This window comes from Chrysemys picta, chromosome 8 (genome assembly GCF_011386835.1).
Source record: "Chrysemys picta bellii isolate R12L10 chromosome 8, ASM1138683v2, whole genome shotgun sequence".
NCBI classification, from domain to species: Eukaryota; Metazoa; Chordata; order Testudines; family Emydidae; genus Chrysemys; species Chrysemys picta.
This window is the reverse complement of record NC_088798.1, coordinates 103,414,853-103,425,385: the sequence shown is the minus strand read 5'-3', so window position 1 is coordinate 103,425,385 and position 10,533 is coordinate 103,414,853. Positions and strand designations below refer to the sequence as shown.

The 10,533-nt window shown below is 40.9% G+C and overlaps 1 protein-coding gene across 2 annotated transcripts in view; it reads right to left on the bottom strand.

Moving 5' to 3' along the window:
- Nucleotides 1-3,620: 3,620 nt before the first annotated feature.
- Nucleotides 3,621-10,533, bottom strand: part of MAML1 (mastermind like transcriptional coactivator 1) — a 28,009-nt gene continuing 21,096 nt past the window's right edge. For both annotated transcript variants that reach the window (XM_005295837.5, XM_005295838.5), the window contains exon 5: nt 3,621-8,305. In XM_005295837.5, coding sequence (XP_005295894.3) covers nt 7,317-8,305 — 989 coding nt within the window. In that variant the 3' untranslated portion in view covers nt 3,621-7,316. The remainder of the gene's footprint in view (nt 8,306-10,533) is intronic.

Genomic DNA, 10,533 nt, shown 5'->3' with positions numbered 1-10,533 from the left:
TTCATGTTTCTTCTGAGATCCACTGTTCTTAATAGGTAGAAAGAGGAAGCAAAAATATTTTCAGCTGCTTCTAACATAGCTGTTTTGAAAAGATCTCAGTATTTTTCCCCACTTCGTTTTCTTCAAGATCTTTAAGAGCCTCAAACCTATTCTTGACCACTATCTGGTGCTCTTTTCGTATCCTGCAATCTTGTAGTTTCTTTGTATTGAATAATCTGAGTGTTTTCTTTTTGAGTGCTTTAAAAACTTCAATTTGATGTTTGCTTTCAGCAAATAGTGACCGCTCTCTATATCTGATCCTCTGAATATCTGTGTTAGTCAGAGGTGGAAAACAGTGTTAGACATGAGTATAGTCAATCTCATTCTGCGTACAGCCAGCTGGTGAAATCCATGTCTTTTTTGTGTATGTTTTTATAGTGGAAGAAAGAATTGCAGATACGAAGATTGAATTGTGTGCCAAAAACAAGAAGTCTTGTGCCACTGTCTGTCGTCGTTCCAGGTGTATGTGGGCCGATGACTGTTTCCCCAACCTCTTTTTTCATTTCCAATCTGGGCATTAAAATCTCCCATAAGCAGGGCTAGATCATGGTTTGGTATTTCTTTCGTTACATTGTTCAATTCTGTATAGAATCTTTGTCCTCTTCGTCTGCATTGTTTGTTGGAGTATATGCCTGGACTATGGTGCATTTAATGTGCTGAGAGTGGAATCTAGCTGCCAGTAGCTTATCTGATATTGGCTGCCAATTCGTAAGTGATTTCTCTGCAGCGCTATTCATGAGGATCCCTACACCTCTCTCAGGTTTGGTTTCATGTGACTATAACATTGTGAAGTTAGATGGAAAGATCAAGGTATCATAGTATCTGGAGAAAAAAATAAAGTCTAAGTATGTCAATTTTATATCTATCAATTTCTTTGATTACCTGTGCTAATTTTCCTGCACTATTTAAAATTCGTACATTACAAGTAGCTATAGATGTACGCTTTCTGGCTGTCAGAATTGGACCATCCAGTGGGTGACTTCCAGGATCAAGACAGGTGTAAGGCAGGGGTCCATCCTGTCTGCTTTTTTGTTTATGCTAGTCATAGACTATGGATTAAAACAATGCAACAGGGATACATATGGCCTAAAATGGAACAATTCAAGGCTATTTAATCTAGACTTTGCTGATGACAGTGCTCTTATCAATGAAGATGCCAACAGACTACAAAAATGCACAAACCAAGTGAAAGTAGAAATGGAGAAGATTGCATTGTATCTCAAACCTAAGTCATGTTGACGGAGGGGAGGAATAGCTCAGTGGTTTAAGCATTGGCCTGCTAAACCCCGCGTTGAGAGTTCAATCCTTGAGGGGGCCATTTAGGGATCTGGGGCAAAAATCTGTCAGGGACAGTACTTGGTCCTGCTGTCCTGATGACCTTTCAAGTCCCTTCCAGTTCTAGGAGATAGGTAAATCTCTATATAATAAAAAACTGGAGAAGGTGGACAATTTTACGTATCTTGGAAGTACCATCAGCCAAGATGGTACCAGTTCCAAAGAAAAGAATTGGAAAGGCAAACACTGCATTTGGAAGACTCAAAAAACCATCTCCCTCAACCCAAAATTGAACATTACAAAGCAATTGTTATCGCATTAACATATAGCAGTGAGACATGGCAATTTACCAAGAAGGATACACAAAAGTTGAATGCATTTCATCACACGTCTGAGAAGAATATTGAGAATAATAGAGATAGGAAGACAAAAGTCAGAAAAATCACTGGACATGGCACTCTCTCTCAAATAATCTACAAAAGACAACAACAGCTGGGACATATACTGAGAATGGAAAAAGAATGCTTACCAAATACCGCCCTTAAATGGAAGCCAGAAAACAAGGAAAGAGGAAGATGGCAAACAACATGGAAATGAACAGCTCTGAACGACATCAAGCACCTCAACGTGAAATGGGAAGATTTAGAGAGAAGGGCAGTTGACAGGCAAGGATGACAAATGTGGGTACCCCAATGTGCGGCAAACTATGGGATGGACTAAGGTCTAAATAAGAGGACTTTGAAAATATTCAAACATGGAAGAGAAGTTTTGGACTAAAATATGGACCCTCTGATGGCATATTTAGGCAAGTTTTCTAATCATTAGTGCTAATCTGTGGTCAAAGCATGAGATGACTAAGAGGGCGGTTCAGAACTTGGGAAGGCTAGAGATGAAGTTTGTCAATTATTGGAATCCATGTTGTATCAACTGTTTTGATAAACAGGAAAGACTAAAAACAACTTTAGATCTGCCTAGTCCTTTCATATGTGATTTTTCCATCATTTCCCAATGTTTCGCTTGTCATACCGTGCATAACCTGCTGTCATAAGATCAGAATTTAAGATCCTTGCTTTCTGAAAAAACGGCAGTGGATGCTGGTATCATCTGAGTGGGCAAACACTGACCCAAAGATTTTTTGCTCAGAGCTATGAAGCCTTACGATAACACACTATTCTAAGCAGAGTAGGCAGCCCCTACCAAAAAGAGATGCAACAAGCCATAGTTAGCCCGAAGTAAGAATCTGGAGTAACTCTTTCCCCTACCCCATTCTTTCCCACCCACATCAAGCAGCTTTGATATGCTTTGAAGGAAGCAGCATTCATTCCTCAGCCAAAGGAAGTCAGAGCATTTAGTGGAAGAGGAAGCTTAGAGAACTCCACTTCAGCCTTGTGTTTTGATGGACAAGTGCAAGGACTATTGATAACTAGGGTTTTTGCAAAATATATTTTTCTGTGTTTATTTCAGAAAAAAATTCTACACTTTCATATCAGTGTCTTTAGTGCAGATTTTGTCATCTAACAGAAGAGATGACAATACAAGTGTTACATTGTAAATTGTTGGAGTCAAATTTTTTTTTTTAAATCACTTTTGTACTTAAAGTACTAATAACCTCAGGCCTAAATTTTCAAGAACTGAGTTGCCCACATGTTGGTAACCAGTCTGAAATGTTTGATCCCACTGTTAACAGTATTTCTGTTGTCTTTCAATGGTTTAAAATAGGGAGGTTGCATGAAGAGCAGCATAACTTCTCCATTTTTGGAAGTTTTACTAATACCACCTTTTACTTTTTGGAAAGTTGGGCACAATTTAAAAGTTCTAGTAGTCAATACCAGCCGTAGCAACTCACTGTTAGTCTCTGCAAGACAAGTGAAAAAAAACAAACAAAAATCTTTTACACCTAAATCTGGAAATAAGAGTAGAGAGGGAAACTTGAAACCAACTCTCTCTCCACTCACCACCACAGGATCTAAGAAAGAAAAGCCATTTAAAAAAAGCAATAACCATCACTAATACATAGGATTTAGTTGAATATTAAACTTAATTTTTCAAATTTAAGTGAAGCCTCTGGTGGTTGGCCGGAGAATATCCTTATCCTTCCTCTCTTCGCTCCCACTGCAGTACTGGTCTCAATTTGGAAAGGACTTCGAAGGAAGGAAAGTTATGTTATGAAGACAGACCGAATATGAGCATTACTAATCAAAGCAATAGGTGTCCACCATCATTAGGCTAAGGACAAATCTCATTAAGAATGACAATGCAAAAGTCCTTGCTCAGCTCACACAAAGGTATAACGTCACAGCCATCTGTTTAATACACTAGCAAAATATTTATTTTTATAACAATAAACAGAAATGAAGGATTTCTTTTTTGGTGTGCACCAGTAATTGTAGTAAAAGAATAAGGGGATTAATGGGCTCTTCATACATTTCAATGACAAAAACACAAAGGTTAACATCAAATTCAATTATTCTCCATTTACAAGCATAAAACTTACCATAACCCCCCAAAAACACACATAAAGAATTATAGTTTTAAAATCTATAAAAAGTAAAAAATATACAGTCAGAAGATCTAACTTATTCAATCTTTAATATAAAACTGTAAACATTTATTTACACAAAGGAAATGTGTATAACAAAAGTCTGAGCACCCTTTTCAATTGAGTTGTGGTTTTTGGAAGGCAGCGGATGTTGCACAGTGACAATTCTGACCCCCTTCCCAACTACCCAAAACCGCAGTTTATAAATAAAGCCATGGGCAGCTGTGGCTAGGTAAAGGCAAACTACATCTTATTGCTCTGAAGCTGCATCAAAATGGAAAACCCAAGTGCATATATAAACAACTACATGTAGAAGAGTTTAAGGACAACGCATAGCCCATCTTCATCCATGCACTTATGTACATCTAGAGCCCATTTTCAATGTCCACTGAACTGTCTTTAAACACTGTTACAGCAATACCATGTTTTAACAGTTTCATCGTGTTGTGTAGTCAGGGACAAACAACATGTGTGTGTTTAAAAATAAAATAGCAGTCACGTTCAAACAGTTCTAAACCCAGGTTTAACACTGTTTGCACATGATGACCAAAAGATGTTATAAACCAGTTTGCCTACAACAATGTTTGAAAAGTGTTTAAACAGTACCGTGGCTATTGTAGACAAGGCCCTACAGTCAAATCAGGACACCAGCATGAACAAACCCTCAAGTCATGTAGGGCAATATCCATCAGCTTCCACAACAATGGAGGGAACAATACCTCTGTAGTTTCTTTTGTGTGAGAGTCTATATGTAGACACGCGGTGTCTTTTTTGGTAGCAAGTATGCTAAACATGCTTCTGTCCCTCAGATTATGGAATAATAATGGATTATATTTTGTTTTAGAACTAACTTCCTTGTGTTAAATTCACTGAACAATGTGGAGGATTTCACCACATATAATAAACAGGGAAGAAATAGGATTTAATTCCTACCACCCTGTTATTTCTCAGTGTTTGTTAAGTAGGAAGAAAAGTGACATTACAGGATGCCACTGTTAAGAATGAGGTCCCAAGCACCCCCAACAGGAAAGGAAGGCACACTGGTGCAAAGTTAACACATTTAAAAAAAAAAAGTGTACAATGAATGCCCCTTTCCCCGTCCCCTCCCCCACACCAAAAAAGGTTAATAGGTTCAGAAGACTTAAATTTTTCTTGGCTCAATTTTTTGTTTAATGCAATATTAAAACCAATCTTACTAAGGTTTCTTCCCCCCCCCCCTCCCCAAATTGTTGATACCAGAGAAGTTAGGATTAGTAATTTTAAACCTCAGCTATTTTACCTAGAAAAATCTTTAAAACTGTGTCACTAATACCAGTGTCACTAGCACTTACTTCTCATTCAATGATCAACTCCCTATCTTACCTTGTTTTAAATAACCTACAAGGGATTTAATTTGCTTCAGTGGAGTTTCAACCTCTATCTATTCAATGGTGAAATCCACTGGTCAACATACAGCTATCAACAGCCTCTATATCATCCAAACTCTGTTTAACAAGGCATAATTAACTCACATTAGGTAAATGTGTACGAAAAAACTAGGTTCCTGTGTATTTGGACAGGGTTAAATTAAACTTCTTAGTGTTAAAAGCAGTTTGTTTTTTAAAAAGTGCAAGTTGTCTGATAAACGAGCTGCCCAGAGACAGTAAAATATTTTCTTTCCTAGAATTCACTTTTATCCTTCACTTCCCCCCCCCCCCCCCCTAAAAAAAAAGCTTAAAATCCCCCATGCTTCTGCAGTGCAGAAAGGCTCCTGAAGATACTAGTCTGTATTGAAGGAAAACCTTTTAATCATAATGCTGGAAAATTTTAAGGAGCTTTACAAAATGGAAAAAAGTTGGCCCACTATTTTTTTTAAATGGGGCTTGGAAGGAAAGAGGTATTTGTACAGCTAAAACAAATAAACTTTATTTCCATTTTAAATTAAAAGTTAAGGCAAGGTGGTTTGTTGGTGAGAGGGGAATATTTGGTAGCAAGTAAGGACTTTAGAACATTGACTGCTCTCATTGCTTTTCGTACCCTGTGTGAGACTGACCCTAACACATCCGGGTGAGGGTGAGCGGTCTCCGTGGGCTTCTGCTTCAAGTGAGATTAGAGAAGGCAATCCACCTGTTCACAGAAAGATTATCTAACTAAATACTCACCTCCCCCCCCAGTTTGTGAAAGTGGGAGATTTTCACATTGGAGCAACCCTGAAACAAGGTTAGTATTTTTCCAGGCTCCCTGTGCTATTACTTGCAGATATTTACATTTTAATAAGGACTTTACACTTCTCAGCCCAGTGCTGCTTTTATGCACTTGATCCTAAAGTGACAAAATCTTGTGCTTATGGCATTACTGTATTTAGTTTTGGAGAAGACGGATCTCACCAAGTCCACGTTAGAAATACACTGCAGAAAAACAGTAAAACAAGATGAGCTGTGATGGGGCAAAGCCCTCATTTAAACACAGCTACCTTTGGAAACTAGTTATGATGAAACATGTGCAAATTAAATTGGTTTATGTTTCAGTTGGATATATTTGAAAAGTTCTCCCATAAGAAAGTCCCTCTATAAACTGAGCAAGGTAAAAGCCAGGAACTCTGTGTCCCTCCACAACAGAGTGCAAACTGGAGCTTGGGAGTCCACAATTAGGGTGACCAGACAGCAAAATGTGAAAAATTGGGACGGGGGTGGAGGTAATAGGAGCCTACATAAGAAAGACCCAAAAATCAGGACTGTCCCTATAAAATCGGGACATCTGGTCACCCTATCCACAATCCATTAAAGAAGTCACTATCCTGGGCCAGCTGGCCAGGTTTTAACACTTTCATCTATCACCAGCATTCAGAACAATTTGCTGTAAATATTATTGTGAAATACCACTTGCTTGTTGAGAGTACAGGCACACACTTCACTGGTGGGGGAAAAAAGGACTGACTCAAAATAAAAAAATGTTTTGCAAATGTACTGAGGTGCACATCCTCTCCTCTGGCAAAAATTAAGTAAAACATTTGGTAGGGCAATACTGTAGCTAGTAGCATGCCAAGCTGGGAACAATGATCAACTCAAGTATTAGCTGCAGGAGAATAAGCCCTAAACACAAAATACTTGCAGTTTTATTTGCTCTCTTTCTGCACCATTGTTGTGGGTTTTTATTTATTTTTAAATAATTAAAAACCTAAGTTTCAAAACACTGCAAGTGAGATTTCTGAAGGGCTCACTGGGATGCACACAAATTTGCCTGACCTGTTCAAATGTGCACCACAGATGCCACAAAAATAAACACATAGTCATTGCAGACCTGCTTGGTGCACCATTGTGTGTCGAAGCCTGTTGGGAAGCAGCTCCAGTCCATTTCCCAACCATTTACCTCTAATGCCTGTAAGTCTCTTCAATGCCACAGGTTTTTGGTCCAAGTGTAGTTTATATTTCATGAAATTAAAAAAAATAATAAAATAAGATGTAGAAAACCCTCAAGCCCCATTTTAATGATTTCCTAACAACTCATCCAAGTCATTCATCCATTCCTCTGAAGTCCTGTTTTTCAGCAAAGAGTCTATCAGGTCTGTGTCACCAGTCAAGCTCTGCAGTCCATTATTGCCTGATTGGCCACTGTAGGCAAAAGGCAGCTCCTGACTGGTTGTCCTCACTGAGTAACCTTGAGTACAGTGCAGACTGGCTCTATTGGGCAGTTGCTGATTTGGATTCTGGCCAAAAGCAGTCAGATCTGGAACGGCCTGGCTCATGCTAGGCAAAACTTGTTGCGAGGGTACCTGCTGTTGGGTAGGTGGGTTTGTCCTCTGCTGTGCACCTAAAGATGACAACAGCTGCCCAGAGACAGCAGAGTTCATGGAGGCCATTGATCTGCTGGTGCTTAGGCTTACCTGAGGCATCCCTGGAGCAAACTGCTGGTTGGCCATCTTTAGGTGAGTTTGCTGCATGTGGAAAGTGGAGCTGGCAGTAAATGACCCTAAGCCACCATTTCCTTGTGTCTGGTTATTCATATTAGGCATGCCTTGGTGTTGCCAAGATGGATTTTGGGCGCCAATAGCTGCTGGCACTCTTGCCATCTGTGGCTTGGCTATGGTTGGATTCAGTGCCCCCTTATTGTGCTGCTGAGAAATGCTTGGGTTTCCCAGGGTGCTCTGCCCATACCCAGCAGGAACAGGAGTGCCCTGACCCAAGCTGGGCTGCCTTTGCATCTGTAGCTGTCCGTTGGCACTTTGACTTGCATGCTGTGAAATCATTTGGGTCATACCAGATGTCATGCTGTACAGCCCCCCTCGCTGAATGTTTTGCATACTAGTGTACTGAGTCACACCTCGATCCTGCTGACTGGAGCCTGGTTGGAGAGGAGGAACAGAGCTGTGTCCAGGTCCAATCTGAATCATGTTCTGGGTCTGAGAAAACATCCGTGGACTGCTGGAGTTGGACTGTCCTAAGTTACTTACCCCAGTCATGGCTGGAGAGGACCCTGTAATAACATAGAAAATATCACTGTGTAACTGTTTATGTCAGTTTATTCAGAGCCTATCTAGACCTTTAGATGTTCTTTCACATATATGTAGTTGATGCATTTAACACACACACACACACACACACACACACACACACACACAATAAATGGGAAAGTTCTATATTACATCTTCCCCTGTATGATCAGTCTTGTGGTATGTCAGTAAAGAAGCTTCCACCTACTGTCCCATAAGTAAGGCTGCGAGTTGGTCATGGATTTCGTGACTTTGTGACTTCTGCTGCGGCCGGTGCACCTGGCTCAGGGGCAGCTCAGGCAGCCCCTGCATCAGTCGCACTGGCTACTTGTGGGGCAGTCTCAGGCCACCTCGCCCACCGCTCAGCAGCTGCAGAGTTTGGGTGTGGGAGGAGGTAGGGGGTTGGGGCACAGGACGGGGTGAGGCAGGCTCTGAGCAGCACTTACCTAGGAGGCTCCCCGGAAGCAGTAACATCCCCCTCACTCAGCTACTAGGCAGAGGCAGGACCAGGCAGCTCTGCATGCTGCCTCTGCCCAAAGCACTGGCTTCGCAGCTCCCATTGGCCGGGAACTGTGGCCAATGGGAGCTGTGGGGACAGTGCCTGCAGGGGGAGGCAGCCACACCTCTGCCTAGCAGCTGAGCAAGGGGGATGTCACCACTTCCGGTGAACTCCCCACATAAACACCAGCCAAAGCCCGCCTCACCCCATCCCGTGTCACAACCCCCTGCACTTTCCACACCCAAACTCTGCTGCTGGGGTAGAGGGAGAGGGGGAACGGAAGGGGGGGTGCTGAGGCGGCTGGGGAAGGGCAAAGTTTAAGTCAGGGGTATATAGAAGAAGTCATGGACTGGTCACAGGACATGAATTTTTGTTTACTGCCTGTGACCTGTTACTAAAAATACCCCTGACTAAATGTAGCCTTACCCATAAGTCAGTGCTCGCTACTGATCAACATGCACAGGTGTGATTATAACAGAACATCAGCAATTTGAATGGCACTTCTTTTGGGGAAGGCAGAAACCAGGATCACAAGGGCCAGATTTTTAAAGGTGTTTAGGCTCCTAAAAATGCAGACAGGTGCCTAGTGGGATTTTCAAAAGCACCTAGGAATCTAACTCTTATTGAAATCAATTGGAGTTATGCATCGAGGCGCTTTTGAAAGTCCCACTAGGAGCCTATTTGCATCTTTAGGCTCCTAAAGACCTTTACAAATCTGACTCAAAGTGCCTATTGCAGGGCTAATGAGATAAAGATCTAGGTCCTTCACATCAGAGTTCATGTCCATGAAAGTGCTCTGAACTGGGAGAAGAGGGTCAAATATACCATGGGCTGAGAAGGAGGGCAGACTCTCCAACTTGTTCATCTAGAGTGGATGCAAATAATTTAACTCATTAGGGTATATGCCAAATCATCTCTTTTACTGATAATAGATCTGCTTTATCTGTTTCAGTTTGAATGTTAGGACTTTCAAACCAGATAATACATCTATTTTCAGTTCGAGTATCTTTTGGATTTTCATACTGAAGCATTCACTATGCATCAACACGCAAGACTGATACAAGCATGATGAATCACAGGAATAAGCAATATGCTCAGTAAACTACCAAGGTGGCGGCTCCTTTAAGTCTACTTAAAAGCATTTATGCAGAACAGCTCCCTCTCCCCCAGTTAGAGTCCAAATGATATAAAGAGACAAGAGGAATAAATAAGAAAGTGTACAGAAAATAATTCCTAGAAATAGTTCCAATGCATTTTCTGCAGTGAGATATCAAAGGAGTCCCAAGTCCCTCTTTCAAATTTGTTAAACTGAGGCAGCCACTCTTACCAGAAAAGCTGGGGGTGAATGTTTTGAATTCCAGATAAGTGAAAAAATTTGCTAGTTTGAATGGTAAGGCTTTCAAAGCATTAAACAAGTTATCAGTGAAATATACCATCAAAAAAAAAAAAAAAGTTCAGAAGTGGATAAAGTCTGTTTTTTGCCATGCTTATAAGCAAAGAGGAGGTGCATATGCCTGGATGTAACAGTGCTAAAATAACTATAGTTCACATGCCTATAGGATAGAACCAATAGTGTTTTTAACGATGCTGTAACTCTTGCAAATTGTTACACGCTCAGTATTTCTAACTGTTCTATCACTGCATTTCTGGTGGTAGTGGTGGGGAGAAATAAGTACTGCAATGCTCAGACTGAGGGACAATACTCACCACCTA